The following is a 20,327-nucleotide window of genomic DNA, read 5'->3' on the forward strand; positions in this document are numbered from 1 at the left end:
ATCAACTTCTACAACGACAGATGGAAGTTTGTTCCAGCAATTAACCACCCGCTAGCTAAAGGCAAATTTCCGCACATCTATTCTACATCTGTCCTTTCTTAATTTGAACTTATGTCCCCGTAGGTTGGTAATCTGAACAAGTGGAAGGATCCCATCAGAATTCAGCGTGCTCAACCCATTCAAGGCCTTATAGACCTCAATCAGATCACCGCGCAGGTGCCTAGTCTCCAGCCACTGCAATTTGCAGAACTTAAGCCTCTCTTGGTAAGAGAATCCCTTCATTCCCCTCACCAATCGTGTTGCTCTTCTCTGTACACGCTCAAGCAAATCTACATCCTTCCTAAAATGAGGCCTCCAGACCTGTACGCAGTACTCAAGGCGTGGCCTGACCATTGCCTTATACAGAGGGACAATCACCTCCTTTTCCCTGCTAGCAAAATTCCTATATATCATTGACAAAACCCCATGACCCGCCCTAGCAGCCTGTCTGCACTGCCCAGAAAACTTCATATCTGAATGCACAATTACTCCCAGGTCTTTTTCATTTTCTACCACCTTAAGTGTAGTACCACACAGTTGGTACGTTTCTCTGGGGTTACTTCTACCCATATGCAGTACTTTGCATTTGTCAAGGTTGAATTTCAGTTGCCACTTCTTAGCCCATCTGCCCAAATTATCTAGATCCTGTTGCAGTAGCACACTGCCATTACTGTCATTAACAACCCTGCCAACCTTTGTGTCATCTGCAAACTTCGACATTAAGCCTGATATACCTTCATCAATATCATTGATAAATACACAAAACAACAGTGGACCCAACACCGAACCCTGTGGGACTCCACTAATAACATTAGTCCACGAAGAGCAGCACCCATTGATTACCACCCTCTGTCTTCTCCCACTTAACCATCCTTTTATCCATTGTAGCAACTTACCCTTAATACCATTCTGCTCCAATTTGTACAGTAGTCTTCCATGCGCAACAGTGTCAAAAGCTTTCCTGAAATCCAAGTATATGATATCAAAATTATTTTTTGCATCCAGTTCCTTTGTGACCACATCATAATAACCAATCAAATTTGTCAGACAAGACTTTCCCTTAACAAACCCATGCTGTGTTTGAATTATTGCTGCAGTCTTGTCTAGATGATCCTGCAATGCATCTTTAACCAGCGACTCCATTATTTTACCCGGAACAGAAGTTAAACTAACTGGTCTGTAATTACTCGTGTCACCCTTCGATCCACCTTTGTGAATTGGGGACACATTTGCACATCTCCAGTCCGTGGGAACCTCCCCTGAGTCCAAGGATGCTCTCATAATTATGGCTAAGGGTTTGCTTAGTTGCTTTGCCGCCTCCTTTAAAATAACTGGATAGATCCCATCCACCCCAGGTGCCTTTCTTATGTTTAACTTCAACAATTTCTCCTCCACTTTGCTCTCAGTTATTACAAAATCATTAAGCGCACTGCTACAATTTGATAACCTTCTTCCATTTTCAAATTGTAATAATTCCTCACGTGTGAATGTAGATGCAAAATACTCATTCAGTTTGTTTGCTATCTGAGCAGGATCATCAACAGTCGAACCATCGATGTCAAGTGGACCAATCATATTCATCCCCTTCCTTTTAGAGTTTATATAAGTAAAGAAATCCTTGCTGTTTTTCTTAGCATCTTTTGCCAAAGATTTCTCGTAATCCGCCTTCGCCTGCTGAACCTCCTTTGTGACCTGATTACAGACTAGCTTATATCTGCCACAGGCTTCTGCGTCACCTGATAATTTATATGCATCCCATGCATTTTTCTTCTCTGTCACGAGTCTCATTAGTTCATTTGATAACCATTTAGGCCTAAACCTTGAACGATATTTCTTAATCGGTATATAAAGTCTAGTAGCTTCCACGATTAATTCTTTGAATGCTTCCCACTTAGAATTTACTGTTTGTAACATCGTCAGTTGATCCCACTGTACAGAATTTAAAAACTGTCTGAGACCACTGTACTCCCCTTTACGGAAGCAAAAACCCTTTCCTTTACCCCTGACGGTAGTTACCTCTTTGAGTAAATCCCACTTCAGCACACTGTGATCACTGCCACCTAGTGGTTCCTTTATCTGCAAATTCTTAATACACGAATGATCACTGCTGATAACCAGATCAAGAGTGTTACTTTCTCTGGTTGCCTCTCGAACATGCTGCTGCAGAAAACAATCATCCAATAACTCCACAAAATCTGACTAGTGTGTGAGTGACCAACCCACAAGTTCCAGTCAATATCTGGGAAGTTAAAATCCCCCATTATAAGACATTCTGATTTACTGGCCCACTCTATTTCTCTGTACAATTGTTCATTGTACTCATTCAAGTCATTAGGCCTATAACACACTCCTACTCTTATTTTTCCTTTCGCAGTGCTTATCTCACACCAAACTGACTCAACAGAGCACTGTTCATCTATATTAACTGGGTGCACTTCCTTTGATTTTATGTTTTTCTTAATTAACAGCATAACACCCCCTCCCTTTCTGTCCTGTCTATCCTTTCTGTACACATTGTACTCCCCAAATTCCAGTTCTGCATTCCTTATATCTTTGTGACACCACGTCTCTGCTATCCCAACGATATCCGCCTTTGATGTCTTGACCAACACTTCAAATTCATCAAATTTATTTACTATACTTCTAGCATTGGTATACATGCAAGCATACATGCTCCTATGCCTATTCCTTGTTACCCTAACACATCCCATATACCCAACTATTCCATGATGACTGCCATCCGTCCCTGAAACCCCCAACACCCCTCGCTCCAGGTCGCTTCTTATTCTAATAGAAGTTGTGCAAGAATCACCTTCACCTCTGCCTGCGGTTACTGTTAAACTATTAGTCTTTGTATCCCCCCAAACTAGCAGTTTTCCGACCCACCTAACACTGCCTCGATAGCATCAGCAAATATTCTTGCACCCTTTCTATTTAAGTGTATCCCATCCCTGTAGAAGCAATCTCTCCTGTTAACAAGTACAGTCCAGGCTGAAAAAAATTCTACCCCTTGAGCCTTGCACAATCTTTCCAGGGCCGAATTGATCGACAAGGCTCTCATCATATACTCACTCCTATCGTGTCTGGGCAGAATTGCAGACACTTTCAAATTCAATCCTATTTCACGGCTTTTTTTCAACAGTGACCTGTACTTGTTGAGTAATTCCGCCGGTCTCCTACTCTTAATATCATTAGTGCCAACGTGTACAACTATATCACCTTTTGTGCCCTTGAAAGATGATATCCGCTCTACAACGTCATCAACCTTTGCCCCTGGCAGACATACCCTGGTCCTGTTCCACCTATCCTTTTTACAAAATATATTCCCCGTCTCCCTGACAATAGAGTCACCAACAATAACTAGTTCCTTTGGGACCAGCGCAATCTGCTTTGGAGATTGCCGCTGTGTTGCCTGATGCCCAGGAGTGAGCTCTGGCGTTGAGTTGGTCAGCTGAGAGCCTGATGGGCCCCTCAATTTAGATCTTTCGAGGGCATCCACCCTGTCCTTCAAACTCTCATATAGGCCCATAACAACGCTGAGTTTTCGCCTGATTTCCTTACACTCCTTACATCGCGCACACACAAAGACATCCTCCATGGCAATATCATGTTCCGTTCCAGAGAGTTCGGCAAACATTTCACAAGTTGCACATTTTTTTAGGCTGTGATGCGTTGGAGAATTGCCCCCCTCAGTTCTCCCCCGATTCACAGCACTCCTGCCACTTTGTGCCCGTTGCTTTGCTGCTCTAGTCTGGGGTATGGTAGTTTAAATTAATAAAATCAATAAATTAAATATCAATAGTATTTGAATAGAAACTATTAAATAGAAACAGTGAAGCGTATTACTATATAATTATGCGTTAGAGCTACCTAGCTACCTCAATTAAAAAATTGAATTACCTACCACTATATCCAAAAACAATGGCTACAAAATGGAACGAAAAGATGCAAATGTTTATTTGCATCTTTTCTTATAGTGTTAGTAGTGAAGCAAGCTTATACAGCATCAGTCAAAAAAACATTTAGCATTAGTAGAGACATACGATGCATGCAAGAAGCCAAGCTTATGCAGCATCAGCCAAAAAAAAAAAAAAAAAACCCTCCCATTTCACCCCTCTGTTCGTTCTCAATACCTGTCCAGCTCAGCCTTAAATTTATTTAGGCTATCAACTTCCACAACAAAAGATGGAAGTCTGTTCCACCGATCAACTACCCTCTGGTTAAAGGAAAACTTCCGCACATCCATCCTACAACTGTCTTTCCTCAATTTGAATTTATGCATTTTCAGGTGATGATTCTGAGCAAGAGGAAGAATCCCATCAGCATTGAGCATGCTCAAACTTTTCAAGGCTTTATACACCTCAATCAGATTATCTCGCAGGTGCCTAGACTCCAGACATTGTAATCTGCGAAACTTAAGAATGTAAGATCAACCAATTGTTCCATTCACTAATCTTGTTGCCCTTCTCTGTATTTGTTCCAACAGCTCTACATCCTTCTTAAATTGAGGCCTCCAGAACGCCTTATACAAGGATATAATCACCTCCTTATCCCTGCTAGAAAAATTCCTGTACAGTGGTACCTTGGATTACGAGTAACTTGGTATGCGAGTGTTTTGCAAGACAAGCAAAAATTTTTAATAAATTTTAACTTGATAAACGAGCGAGGTCTTGCAATAAGAGTATAGTCAGTCCTTGTATAACACGTGTTTACACTACACGAATTCGATCATGCATGATTTTTAAATAGGGGAACGATATCTTATATACACAAACCGAATTCGCTTATGCATGATTAGCCTTTGTGTTTACAAGAAATGTCAGTCGAATGCAGAATCACCCCAACCGAATGCAACCCGATAGGAATGAAGAGAAGATTTTGAAAATGTATTTATGGTTTTTTATATCATTGAAGGGGAAACACATTTCACCATAATAACGTAAAAACCAACAATTCCAGCTAGTATAATCGCAAATGCAATTAGGTCTAGTTTAAATAAATTCTTTATTGCTAATAAGTACAGGACATGTACTAGAGACAATAATACTCAACACGGCGACATGGCCAGGAGTTTTACATTATAAATGAAATTAATTGGCAAAAAAAAAAAACCGTTACATGGAAATTATGAGTTACAAACATGTAAATTATAATAATGAAAAATGAGGACTAAACGTCATATGGAGGAAATTATCCCAGTTCCACAGATGGAATCCACTCGAGGAGCATGTGACGGTATTTGTAGTCGGTAGCTAATTTCTGAAGGTCGACTCTAAGACGGAGCAGTGCCTGAATTTTGGGGAGTGCCTGGGCAGGTAGGAACCGACTACACAGTTTCAACCGGATAGTGTGGGCTCTGACCTCAAGGATGGCGAAGGATTGTGCCACTGACAGAAATCCCAGATGTTTGGGGCGTTTATTACTCCTGTGTACATTTTTACTTAAGTCATTAAACGCATGCTGTCAATTAACCTCGGGAGCCTGGGTACATTTAGCTGCTCAGCCATGTCAGTTGTTCTCAATTGAGGGGGTCGGCGATGTTTATTTGTGGCCCATTTCAGGGTCCAGTATTCACACGAGAACACTGGTTTTTGAAGTGAAGGCGACGCAGATGCCCAAATTTCAGCAGCGTATAAAATGGCCGGATAAACAGTGGCTTGAAGATATCTGGTAGTGGTTGCGGCATCGTTGGAATGAAGTAAGTGTTGTTTTGCTTTCTAGCGTAGGGTGTTAAAACGCTTCCAGAGGTATTCTGTGTGATCATTAAATTTCAGCTTCGGATCAAAATAGACCCCGAGATCTTTATGGCAGGTAACCACTGGAATTAGAGTACCTAAAACTGAAGGTTTACTACCAGTTTATAACAGATTCCACTAGCAGGAACGCAACTGGAAATTGTTTCTATTGTTTTATGATAGTAACCCCTAGAAATGTGCTTTAGTAAAATGTGAGGTGTTAATAGTGTACTCTGCCTTTACGGTGTTGTTTATTCAGTTGCTACACGCGCGCAGGTTTGTTTATGTGTATCAAGCGTGCCTCCTCGTTTTGTAATAGTGCGAGTGATGAATCTGATTTCCGTGAAATCCTCAAAAGGAGGCAAAAGCGTCATTGGAAAGATTCCTTGTTAAAGTCGCACAAAAAGAAAAAGTCAACAGATACCAGTGATTCCATTAGAGACAGTGAAAGTCGTCCTACCCAATAATTAATAAATTCGATTGCTTTATGTATATTAAATTTAAATATTAAAAATATAAAAAGGTATATATTTTGTATTAATCATTTTTACAGTATATGAATATTTTTGAGTTTTGGAACAAATCATCTGGGTTTCCATTATTTCTTATGGGGAAATTCGCTTAGATATACAAGTGCTTTGGATTACAAGCATGTTTCCGGAACGAATTATGCTCGCAAACCAAGGTACCACTGTATATCATTGACAAGACACCATGAGCTACTCTTGCAGACCATCTGCACTGCTCTGAAAACTTCATATCTGTCTGCACAATTAGCCCCAGTTCCTTTTCATTCTCTACCACTGTCAGTGTAGTATCACAGAGTTGATACATTACTGCTTCCCATATGTAGTACTTTACATTTGTCAATGTTAAACTTCATTTGCCACCTCTCAGCCCATCTGCTCAACTTTTCTAGATCCTGTTGCAGCAGCGTACTGTTATTTGTGCCATTAACAACCAGTGTACTGTCATTAGTGTCATTATCTTTTCTTATAGTGTTAGTAGTGAAGTAGCGCCTCCGTAGCCAGGTGGGAAGGAGCGGCAGTGCGTAGAACACGTTTCTTGATTAGACCAGGGTTCGAGCCCGTCACCACCAAATACGGAGGATGCGGAAAGGTCAGGGAATGACCACCGCATATCCCGGAGCAATATGGCCTTAGTTGCTAATGCTCCTAAAAACCAAATAACAAACAAACAACAGTAGTGAAGCAAGCTTATACAGCATCAGTCAAAAAAAACATTTCCCACATTACCTTCCCATTCCCCCGTAATAGTTTGTCTGGTTCTTGAATTTATTCAGAATACCCACTTCACAACCACGATGGATGCATGTTCCAACAATCACCTACATTAAATAAATAAAAAATAGATAAAAAAAAAATTCAAGGAAGTACTAGACAAACATTTGGAGCGAATGGATGGGTGAAATGGGAAGGTTTTATTTTTTGGCTGATGTTGTATGAAATTGCTTTCTTGCATCATGTGCCTCTACTAATGCTAATTACTCGCTGCCTGAAAGCAAACTTCTGTCTGTTCTGCAATCCTTCCTCAGTTTGAATTTATTTACCATTTTGTGTGTGTTTTGGCCCTGCGTACAGGCGAAGTATAATATTTTTTAAACTAAATTATACCTTTCCCTCTTCTTGTAATTTGTACTTGCCACTGTTTTTATATATTTAAATATTTATTTTAATCTGATGAAAAATTAATTTCAAAATCAGGATTCTTCATTTTATGAAGGTGCATTAGTAATAACAGATTTACTGTGGTGTATTATGTATAACGAAGGCTTTAAGTAAATACATTGGAACCTCAATTTTTCCATTCTTCTGTCACCCAGTTGTCGTGCATGTCCAGAAAAAAAAATTATGAAACAACTAATGAAATACATTTTGTAGCATGTAACAATAAGTATCTTCTTTTATTAATAAGACTGATTAATATTTATAGCAAAAAACATTAATTCTTTTAATATTGTTTTTTAGATTTTTGCATTGCCTGGAAAAAGCAGACCAGCTTTCAGAATGCCAAAGCCAGTAAGTTGTAGATTATTTATGTAATTACTATATTTAGTAAAATCAATAGTGAATACATTAAAAATGTTTTGATGGTTATTTTTTAATGCAAGTATTCCTCAAGTTGTATGATCAAAGATATACATTGTATTTTGAGATGACACATATATGTGTGGTTGCTTCATATAGTTAAAATATGATTGATTTTGGTAGTATCAACTGCACCACAAGGCCTTAACAACCCTGCCAACCTTTGTATCATCTGAAGCACCCTAATTAATATTGTGTAACTTACAATTATTACTTTTGTGTGAATTGTTGTTATTGTATTTAACCCTTTCAGGAATGAGTTCAACAGATGTGCATGAAGGTCTGTGGGCTGTATGTTTATTGTTAACGGCTGGCCTTGTGGAGTGTTACTTTATGGAGTTTTGAAAAAATTAAAAAGTTTGTCCATAACTGTTTTCAGATCATCAGTTTCTTCTTTTTATTCATTTCACTGCCTAAAATTAGAGCAAAATTGTCAAAAACAAATAAAAATTTTAAAAAAATTTCATTAAAATCCTTAAAAAAACACTTCACAATTGTGCATACTCTGTTTGGTGGCCAGCAGACTTTTGACTCACAAAAAACACTGATTGTATGAAATCACAATAGAAAGGTTATATACAATCACATTAGATAATTTTATATAGAAAATAACACAAGACTGCTTAACCTATTTTGATTGTGTTTATTAGAAAATTGGATTGTGGAGAGAGGGAGAGTTGCATGACATTTTGAGATTTACCTTGTTCCCATCTTCTAAGACTGAATAGTGAGAAAGGAAGAAATTAGTTTTACTTCTAATTACTGCATTCTAGAAAGAAAACAGATTGGACTTTAAATCTGTATTATATGGCTCATAATTAAATCTGTTTACCTTATTCTGAGGCTTATTAAAAGCGTTTTCTCAGGTGTGACAAGCTAGGGCTTGCTACCAGGGAATCTGAAATGCTGACGGAACTGATATTAATGTGATACTTGCAATTAGAGTAGGCTGAATTTTGGTGAAGTCCGGTTGTGCTGTGACAGCCAAATCCTCTGCTTGCACCCTCATGAAGGAACTGTTATTACTCCTGGGGATATATCTCCTTGTGCAAGCCCTGAAACAGTTAGCTAGTATAGTGATGACCACCAGGTGTGAACCATTGTAAGTAGGGGTTGAGGTATGCTGTCTACACCACACAGAATGCTGCTCCTTTGTGTCTCCAGAGAATATCAGTTGATAGATGACTCTAATCAACTGGTAGAATACCACAAGTTTGCTAATAGGAGCTTGAAGTGGTAAAACCTATGTTTATTCTCCAGAGCAAAGTTCCAAAACCCTCCCTCCCATCCTTCCATAGAGCAGTATGATTGATGTCTTACTTTATCTACTAAATGCATCATGAATAGTCAAACTAAGAGAACAAAATTCTCTGAAAAAGATCTAAACCTTCCAAAAATGTCCTTCGTTTCACAAATACATTAGTTACAATCTTAGTTACAATCTTGATGATGTCCGTTTCCACTTGCAGTTTGCTATACCCTATTTACTTTTTCTGGCAGAAAATTGTTAGTTGCTTAACTATTGTGCATCTCAGTTGTCCTAATTATTTGCTCTATAATTCTTTTTGTAGTAGTAGTAGTGGTGGTGGTGGCATGTGATGCAAGAAAGCAAGTGTATGAGCTTATGCAGCATCAGCCAAAAAAAAAAAAAATCACACCATTCCCACCAAATGCCTGTCCAGTTCTTCCTTAAATTTATTCAACCTATCAACTTCCAAAACGACAGATGGAAGTTTGTTCCAGCAATTAACCACCCGCTGGCTAAAGGCAAATTTCCGCACATCTATTCTACATCTGTCTTTTCTTAATTTGAATTTATGCCCCCTTAGGTTCGTAATCTGAACAAGTGGAAGGATCCCATCAGAATTCAGCGTGCTCAGCCCATTCAAGGCGTTATATACCTCAATCAGATCACCGCGCAGGTGCCTAGTCTCCAGCCACTGCAATTTGCAGAACTTAAGCCTCTCTTGGTAAGAGGATCCCTTCATTCCCCTCACCAATCTTGTTGCCCTTCTCTGTACACGCTGAAGTAAATCTACATTCTTCCTAAAATGAGGCTTCCAGACCTGTATGCAGGCATGGCCTGATCATTGCCTTATACAGAGGGATAATCACCTCCTTTTCCCTGCTAGCAAAATTCCTATATATCATTGACAAAACCCCATGACCTGCCCTGGCAGCCTGTCTGCATTGCTCAGAAAACTTCACATCTGACTGCACAATTACTCCCAGGTCTTTTTCGTTTTCTACCACCTTAAGTGTAGTACCACACAGTTGGTACGTTTCTCTGGGGTTACTTCTACCCATATGCAGTACTTTGCATTTGTCAAGGTTAAACTTCAGTTGCCACTTCTTAGCCCATCTGCCCAAATTATCTAGATCCTGTTGCAGTAGCAGACTGCCATTACTGTCATTAACAACCCTGCCAACCTTTGTATCATCTGCAAACTTCGACATTAAGCCTGATATACCTTCATCAATATCAGTGATAAATATACAAAACAACAGTGGACCTAACACCAAACCCTGTGGGACTCCACTAATAACATTAGTCCAAGAAGAGCAGCACCCATTGTTTACCACCCTCTGTCTTCTTGCACTTAACCATCCTTTTATCCATTGTAGTAACTTACCCTTAATACCATTCTGCTCCAATTTGTACAATAGTCTTCCATGAACAACAGTATCAAAAGCTTTCCTGAAATCCAAATATATGATATCAAAATTATTTTTTGCATCCAGTTCCTTTGTAACCACATCATAATATCCTATCAAATTTGTCAGACAAGACTTTCCCTTAACAAACCCATGCTGTGTCTGAATTATTGCTGCAGTCTTGCCTAGATGATCCTGCAATGCATCTTTAACCAGTGACTCCATTATTTTACCCGGAACAGAAGTTAAACTAACTGGTCTGTAATTACTCGTGTCACCCTTCGATCCCCCTTTGTGAATTGGGGATACATTTGCACATCTCCAGTCCGTGGGAACCTCCCCTGAGTCCAAGGACGCTCTCATAATTATGGCTAAGGGTTTGCTTAGTGGCTTTGCCGCCTCCTTTAATATAACTGGATAGATCCCATCCACCCCAGTTGCTTTTCTTATGTTTAACTTCGACAATTTTTCCTCCACTTTGCTTTCAGTTATTCCAAAATCATTAAGTATCCTCCTACAATTTGATAACCTTCTGCCATTTTCAAACCTTAATAATTCCTCATGTGTGAATGTAGATGCAAAAATACTGATTCAGTTTGTTTGCTATCTGAGCAGGATCATCAACAATCGAACCATCGATGTCAAGTGGACCAATCAGATTCATCCCCTTCCTTTTAGAGTTTATATAAATAAAGAAATCCTTGCTGTTTTTCTTAGCATCTTTTGCCAAGAATTTCTCGTAATCTGCCTTTGCCTGCCTAACCTCCTTTGTCATCTGATTACAAGACTAGCTTATATCTGCCATAGGCTTCTGAGTCGCTTGATAATTTATATGCATCCCATGCATTTTTCTTTTCTCCATTATTTTCTCCATTTCTCAATCATCCATTTACTCCTAAACCTTGAACAATATTTCTTAATAGGTATGAAACTTTTAGTAGCTTCCACGATTAATTCCTTGAATGCTTCTCACTTAGAATTTACTGTTGGTAACATCGTCAGTTGATCCCACTGTACAGAATTTAGAAACTGTCGGAGACCACTGTACTCACCTTTACAGAAGCAAAAACCCTTTCCTTTATCCCCGATGGTAATTAAATCTTTAAGTAAATCCGACATCAGTACACTGTGATCACTGCCACCGAGTGGTTCCTTTATCTGCAAATTCTTAATACACAAATGATCACCGCTGATAACCAGATCGAGAGTATTACTTTCTCTGGTTGCCTCTCGAACATGCTGCTGCAGAAAACAATCATCCAATAAATCCACAAAAGTCTGACTAGTGTGTGAGTGACCAACCCACAAGTTCCAGTCAATATCTGGGAAGTTAAAATCCCCCATTATAAGACATTCCGATTTACTAGTCCACTCTATTTATCTGTACAATTGTTCATTGTACTCATTCGAGTTATTAGGCCTATAACACACTCCTACTCTTATTTTTGCTTTTGCAGTGCTGATGTCACACCAAACTGACTCAACAGTGCACTGTTCATCTATATCAACTGGATGCACTTCTTTTGATTTTATGTTTTTCTTAATTAACAGCATAACACCTCCTCCCTTTCTATCCTGTCTATCCTTTCTGTACACATTGTACTCCCCAAATTCTAGTTCAGCATTCCTTATATCTGTGTGACACCACGTCTCTGCTATCCCAACAATATCCGCCTTTGATGTCTTTACCAACACTTCAAATTCATCAAATTTATTTACTATACTTCTAGCATTGGTATACATGCAAGCATACATGCTCCTACTCCTATTCTTAGTTATCCTATATACCCACCTATTTCATATACCTACCTATTTCAGGATGACTGCCATCTGTCCCTGAAACCCCCAACACCCCACGCTCCACGTCGCTACTTATTCTAATAGATGTTGTGCAAGAATCACCTTCACCTCTGCCTACGGCTACTGTTAAACTATTAGTCCTTGTATCCCCCCAAGCTAGCAGTTTTCCGACCCACCTAACACTGCCTCTATAGCATCAGCAAATATTCTTGCACCCTTTCTATTTAAGTGTATCCCATCTCTATAGAAGCAGTCTCTCCTGTTAACAAGTACCCTGTCAGAGACTTGGCAATTTGGAATATTCCCTGTCAGAGACTTGGCAATTTGGAATATTCCCTGTCAGAGACTTGGCAATTTGGAATCTCCTCTCTTTGATCTTCTCTGGCTTAAAATCTCTCTACCGCATTGTGTCAAATTCATCTGTTGTCTCTACCGTTCTCCCAACTCCACTAATCACTTGGATCTTTTTGACTTCCTCTCTTTGCAACTTGACTTTCTCCAGTCCAACTCTCCTAACAGTGAAGTAATTTTCCTTGGTGATTTTAATGTTCACAACTCCAGCTGGCTTCCGTTTTCTAGTCACACCGACCCAGCAGGTCAGGATGCTGAGGGTTTTGCAATTACTAATGACCTAGCACAGATTGTTCATTTTCCTACAAGAATACCGGACAATCCTAATCATACAGCCAATACGCTTGATCTTTTTCTCACAAACAACCCTTCTAAGTACACGGTTTAAGTGAGAGGTCCTTTAGGCACTTCAGATCACAACTTGGTGATTGTCTCTTATCCGATGGAACCTTTATCTCATGGCATTTCCCAACCTCGTGTTGTTTGGCATTACAAGAATGCAAAATGGGATGACTTGCGAGACTTCTTTTCTTCTTTTCCTTGGTCGGATTACGGTTTCAAAACTTCTGATGTCAATGTTTGCTCAGATCGTGTCAGTGAAATTATTCTTGCAGGAATGGAATCCCTTATCCCACACTCCACTTTAAAATCTCGTCCTTTATGTAAATCTTGGTTTTCCAATAAATGTACTAAGGCTGTCCAAGAGAAGAATGTTGCATATTGTAATTGGCTCGTTTCTAATTCTTCAGTTTCATTTTCTGCCTACACCAAAGCTCGCAACAGTTGTAAAGCAGTTATTAATCAGTACAAACTAGAGTTTGAACAGGTTAAGAGTAGAAAACTTGATTCTTGCCCTAATGGTAGCCGAGCATTCTGGTTTCTTGCCAAAGCTATTGGCCCCAACTTTTGCCCATCTTTGCTCCCACCTCTCTCCAAACCAGATGGTTCTGTTGCCACTTCAGCCAAGGATAAAGCTGACCTGCTAGCATCCCATTTTTCTTCAGCTCACGTATTAATGATCTTGGTAAAACATCTCCCACCATTCCCAACACGCTCCATTCAATGCCCCTGTGGTCTTCCATCAAAAGGATATCAGAAGGATTTTGATGAATCTTGATGCTAAGAAAGCTCCAGGTCCTGATGGTATTTCTCCACTTGTTCTCAAAACCTGTGCTCCTGAACTTACTCCTATTCTTTGCCGCCTTTTTTCACTTTCTTATTCCAAAGGTGTTTTTCCTTCTGCTTGGAAATTTGCTCATATCCAGCCAGTTCCTAAAAAGGGTGACAAATCCCTCCCATCCAATTATCGTCTCCATTGCAATTACTTCTACTCTTTCTAAAGTAATGGAGAAATCAATTAACCGCCAACTCTTCAACTACCTAGAAACCTTCCGTATGATCAACGATCACCAGTATGGATTCCATCAGTGTCAATGCACTGGAGATATTCTGGCTTTGTTACCCATTTATGGACTAATTCAATGGAAAGGTTCGGTGAAACACAAGTAGTTGCTCTTGACATCTCAAAGGCTTTTGATCGTGTTTGGCATAAAGGTCTTCTAAACAAGCTTCCATCTTATGGTTTGCCAACTGTTTTTAGTAATTGGTTATCAAGCTTTCTCTCTGATCGCTCACTGAGGGCGATGGTAGATGGATGTCTGTCTTCTAACTTCTCCACTGATGCTAATGTCCCCCAAGGTTCAGTTCTTTCCCCCATTCTTTTCCTTTTGTATATCATTGGCTGGAAATCCTATCCATAGTTTTGCCGATGATAGCACGTTGCATTGAACTTTCCATTTTGAGAAATCTTGTCCTGCTCAATCTACTTCAACTTCTCGAAAATCTGCTACCAATTCCTTAAATGCCGATCTTCAGGTAATTCTCTAGTGGGGCAAAGACAACTTAGTTGATTTGAACCCTTCTAAAGCTCAGTCTTGTCTTATATCTCGCAAAAAGGATTCTTCTGCTCCTATGCTTATCTTTAGTGACACTGTGATTTCTAGGCAAAATGATATATCTCTTTTGGAGATTACCCTGACTTCTGATCTCTCTTGGCACAAGCACATTACAAATATTGCTTTTTCTGCATCTAAAAAACTTGGTTTTCTCTTTCGCTCTCGGCGTTACTTTTCTTCCAAACAGCTGCTCACTCTGTATAAATCGCAAATCCGCCCTGCCATGGAATATTGTTCCCACATCTGGGGTGGTGCCCCCAAAACCTCTCTCAGGCTTCTTGATTCCATTCAGAAGAGGGCAGTTAGGTTAATTAATGATTCATCTCTAACAGAGTCTCTCCACTCGCTTTCTCATAGACTCACTGTTTCTGCTGCATGCCTCTTCTACAGATACTTCCATGGGCACTGTTCTTCTGAATTGGCTTCTATAATTCCTGCTCTCTCTTTCAAAACAGTCCAAACATGTGCCACCACTAGCCAACATCCATTTACTGTCCAACTTCAAACCCACAGAACCAAATTTTCATCTTCCTCATTTATTCATTCAACTGCCGTTTTCTGGAGCAACCTTCCTTCATACGTATTTCCTGAAAATTATAATCTACAGAAGTTCAAGTCCAATGTCAACAAATATCTTCTTTCGTCTTCTTAACCTCAAACCCAAGCACGGTACTAAGTATTATAGGTTCTAATACCTCTCGTGTTTGGGGTTCATATAAAAAAAAAAAAAAAAAAAAAGTACAGTCCAGGCTGAAAAAAAATCTACCCCTTGAGCCTTGCACATTCTTTCCAGGGCAGAATTGCAGACACTTTCAAATTCAACCCTAATTCTCGGCTTTTGTTCAACAGTGACCTGTACTTGGTAAGTAATTCTGCCAGTCTCCTACTCCTAATATCATTAGTGCCAACGTGTACAACTATATCACCTTTTGTGCCCTTAAAAGATGATATCCGCTCTACAACGTCATCAACCTTTGCCTCTGGCAGACATACCCTGGTCCTGTTCCACCTATCCTTTTTACAAAGCATGTTTCCCATTTCCCTGACAATAGTCTCCAACAATACTAGTTCCTGAGGGACTAGCGCATTCTGCCTTGGGGGTTGCCTCTGTGTTGCGTGATGACCAAGTGCAAGCTCTGGCGTTGATGTGGGCAGCTGAGAGCCTTATGGGCCCCTCAGTTTAGATCTTTCGAGGGCATCCACCTTGTCCTTCAAACTCTCATATAGGCCCATAACAATGCTGAGTTGTCGCCTGATTTCCTTACATCACGCACACACAAAGACATCCCCCATGGAAATGTCATGTTCCATTCCAGAGAGTTCGGCAAACATTTCATAAGTTGCACATTTTTTTAGGCTGTGATGCAGTGGAGAATCGCGCCCCTCAGTTCTCCCCCGAGTCACAGCACTCCTGCCACTTTGTGCCCTTGCTTTGTTGCTCTAGTTTTGGGCATGATAAATTAAATTAATAAAATCAATAAATTAAATTAATTAAATATCAATACTACGCTATCTAATAGAAACATTGAAGCATAATACTCTATAAATTATACGTTAGAGCTACCTAACTACCTCAATTAAAAATTTGAATTCCCTACTACTATATACAAAAACAATGGCTGCAAGATTCGAATGAAATAACGGTTATTAAGTATTACGTATATCTACAAAAACTGTTTATCTAAATTAAAATAAAAATAACCAGCGTAACTATAACTATAAGACTACGTATTAAGTACAATATAAAATAACAATTATGTAAATAAAAAGGCAAACACTTATCGTTTTTTTTCGGAGCCTGCAACTGACAGCTGTAATTTTTAAAGAGAGTCAGCGCCCCCTCCAAATTTGGTTCAAGTTGGTGGTTGTGTGTTTGTGTATCTGCTCTGATATTTCTGCCAAAGACTGACTAATTTGGAATCTCTCAATATTCTCTGGCTTAAAATCTCTCTACTCCATTCTTTCAAATGTTGCCTCTATTGTTCTCCCAAATTCATTAATCGCTTGGAACTTTGATGTCCTTTCTTTGAATTTTGACTTTCATTCCAACTTTCCTAACAGGAAGGTAAATTTCCTTGCCAATTTTAACGTTCACAACACCAGCTAATTTTAATCTTCAGGGCACGAGATTTCTATTAGCAATCATTAGTAATCTCACGCAGCTTGTTTATTAACTATCACACCAGGCAATCCTAAATGCATGCACGCACCCTCTTGATCTTTTTCCTCACAACCAACCCTTCAAAGTACGTGGTCAAGGTGAGTGGTACAATAGGTACCTCAGATCCCAACTTGATGATGTCTCTTCTTCAATGGAACCTTTCCTTCATGGCCATTCTCAGCCTCACATTTTTTGGCATTACCAGAATGCAAAATGGGATGATCCGTGAGATTTCTGTTCATTTCCTGGATTACTGTTTTAGATTTTCTGATGTCAGTGTTTGCTCAGGTTGCATCAGGGAATTATTCTTGAAAGAATGAAATCCTTTATTCCATACTCCACCTTAAAATCCTGTTCTGTATCTAAACCTTGGTTTTCCAGTAAATGTGCCGAACATAAAAAATGTAAATGTGTTGAACATAAAAGTTTCATATTGCAGTTCGCTGACATCCAAATATCCAGTTTTATTTTCTGCGTATTCTAAAGCTCACAACAATTATTGTTGTGAGCCTTTACAATTATTATAAAGCAGTTATTAATCAGTTCCAATTACATTTTGAACAGGCTAAAAGTAGAAAACTTGCTTCTTGTCCAAACAATAGTTGATATTCTGGTCAGTTGCCAAAGCTATTGGCTGCAACTTTTGCCCGTTTATGCTCCCACCTGTATTAAATCACGATTGTTCTATTGCCTCCTCAGCTAAAGATAAAGCCAACTCTCCTTTAGCTGAGGAGGCATCGTACTTTTCTTTTAACTCGGGTATTGACAATTATGGTAATCCTCCTTTTTCCATTCCCACTCAAAGCCTCTTGTGGTCTTCTGTCAAAATGATTGCTGAATTTTGAACAATCTCGATTCCAAGTAAGCTCCATGTTTTGATGGTATTTCTCCATTTGTTTTGAAAACTTGTGGTCTATAGCTTGCTCCTGTTCTGTGTCACTTTTCTTATGCTACTGGCATTTTTCCTTCTGCTTGGAAATTTGCTCATATCCAGCCAGTCTAAATAGGGTAACAAATGCTTTCCATCCAGGCATTATCCCATTGCACTTAACTATACTCTTTCCAAAGTAATGGAGAAGTCTATTAACCATAAACTCCTAAAACTATTGCAGTCTTCCATGTGATCAGTGATGGCCAATATGTATTCCCTCAATGTCACTCCAATGGTGATAATTTTGCTTACGAGGAGCAGTACGAAAATAATGCCTCCTATTTTTCCCTCAGAAAATTTAATTCCTACAAATATGCCTTTTACATCAAGTAATCCTCAATCATTAATAAACACACTTATTTTTCCATAAAGACACCATAATTTTCTATACACTTTCACCATCTCATCTCTTAGTAGGGGGTTCTTTCCAATCCTGTAAAGTCTTTACTCCTGCTCCAGAGGGGCTTCATGAACACTGTGCTTGTGCTGGTCATTGTCCACAACATGGGTTCCATGGAGTGCATCCTTCTGTGGGCCGAAGATGTGATAGTTGGAAGATGCAAGATCCAGGCTATGAGAAGGATGAGGAAGAACAATGCACCTAGTTTTGCAATGGCCTCCATCGTGCACAGACTGGTGTGGTGTTGTGCGTTGTCACAGAGAAGAAGCAGCTCATTAAGGTTTTTGTCCAGTTGAACTCTACTGATAATGGCTTTCAACTTTTTCACTGTTTCCACATATCAATCTGAGTTGATTGTGGTGCCACACTTCAAAAAGTCCACAAGCAAGACCCATTCTTTGTCCCAAAACACTGTTGCCATAACTTTACTGACCGAAGGCTGTCTTTTGAATTTCTTCTTGCATGGTGAATTTTGATGTCACTCCATCGACTGTCTCTTTGTTTCAGGGCCATAATGGTAGACCCAGGTTTTGTCACGTGTGACTATGCGTGAAACAAAAACCTCTCCTTCACTCTTAGCTGGAGAAGTTCCATACGGATAACTTTCTGTATGGAAAGTTATCTGTATATATACAGGCTTCTTTGTGCTCATGTGTCAGCATTTTTCAAGCCCATCAGGTGCAAACTGTGTTGTAGCCTAGTTCTTTTATAATAGTTATCATGGCAGGTTTTTCTATACTGCATCGTACAATTCATGTGTTGTGATGTGCCATCCTCTTTGATCACAGTGTCTATCCGACTCTTGTTGTTTGTTGTCACTGACTTTACTGGCCAGCCCCTTGTGGATTGTCAACAATTTCACCTTTCCAACTCTTAGAGGTGTCTTACCTAATGTTTAACTGCACTTACATCTACAGTATTGTCACCATAGACATTTTTGAGATGCGTATGGATTTTGATAGGCATAATTTCTTTCTTGGTAAGAAATTCAATCACCATTCTTTGCTTGATACGTATATCTGTAACATCCTCCATTTTGGACTATCCATGTGCTACAGTCATGAGACCGATCACAGCACCACTCTAGTATGGTGAAACTAGAGATCTCTAGTGACCACTCAGTGACATGCGAAATGATCTATGGTGCCACATTTGAAAGCAAAAAAATAGGAGGCATTACTTTTATAACCACTCCTCGTATGTTGTCCATATGTGGACAAATTCAATGGAAAAGTTTGGTTAAGCACAAGTAGTTGCGCTTGAAATTTCTAAGGCATAACATAAACTTTGATCATGTTTGGTACAAAGGTCTTCTAAACAAGCTCCCATCTTATGGATTACTGAATGTTTCATGCAATTGAGTAGCCATTTTTTTCTCTGATTGCTAGCTGTGAGTGACAGTAGATAGCTTTCTTTCTTCTAATTTCTCCACTAATGCTGGTATTCTCCAAGGTTCAGTTCTTTCCTCCACTCCTTTCATCTTATTTATTATTGATCTTATTCCACTGTCTGGAAATCCTATCCATAGTTTTGCTGATATTAAATTCACATTGCATTTCACCTTCCAATTTGAGAAAACTTGCCCTGCGCAAATAATTTAAACTTCTCGAACATCCACAAGCAATTCCTTAAATGAGTTCCTTTTTCAATAATGTGCTTAAAATTTTTCTGTATTCTGAACATTCTTCGTGCCAGAAAGCTCTAAATCTTAATGGCATTTCTCCACTTGTTTTCAAAACTGTGCTCCTCAGCTTGCACCTGTTTTGTTGACTTTTTCAAAACTTTCTTATTCCACTGTTGTTTTTCCTTTTGCTATGAAATTTGCTCATATCCTTCCAGTTCCTCAAACAGGACAACAAATCTCTCCCATCAAATTATCATCTCATTGCACTTAACTCTCTCTCTCTCTTTTTTTTTTTTACTGGGTTCTTCCTGTCTGTAGCCTTGGCTACCACAGTGTTTGCCCTGCCAGTGCTTTATACGTTCTACTGCCTGGCCCACTTCCTCGTGGTGCTGGAAGGTAAACTAGAGGTTTCTGTGTGAAAACACAGGCCCCTAGGCCAAGAGGCCAGATGAACAACACAACCAACATTAATGCTACACGAACACTCACTAACATAAATCTGGCTTTACAGAGTTTGTATTCATCACTTTGCTGTATGCGAAGTTGGGGGGGAACCCTCGGATCCACA

General features: G+C 39.4%; 1 protein-coding gene across 4 annotated transcripts in view; it reads left to right on the forward strand.

The window, feature by feature from the left end:
- Nucleotides 1-20,327, forward strand: part of LOC150088259 (moesin/ezrin/radixin homolog 1-like) — a 706,511-nt gene that overhangs the window by 72,562 nt on the left and 613,622 nt on the right. For all 4 annotated transcript variants that reach the window (XM_090369412.1, XM_090369409.1, XM_090369410.1 and 1 more), the window contains one exon: nt 7,763-7,813. In XM_090369412.1, coding sequence (XP_090225538.1) covers nt 7,802-7,813 — 12 coding nt within the window. In that variant the 5' untranslated portion in view covers nt 7,763-7,801. The remainder of the gene's footprint in view (nt 1-7,762; nt 7,814-20,327) is intronic.

The sequence above is a fragment of the Mastigoproctus giganteus genome, chromosome 3, assembly GCF_048544385.1.
Source record: "Mastigoproctus giganteus isolate SK-2022 chromosome 3, ASM4854438v1, whole genome shotgun sequence".
In the NCBI taxonomy this organism is placed as follows: domain Eukaryota; kingdom Metazoa; phylum Arthropoda; class Arachnida; order Uropygi; family Thelyphonidae; genus Mastigoproctus; species Mastigoproctus giganteus.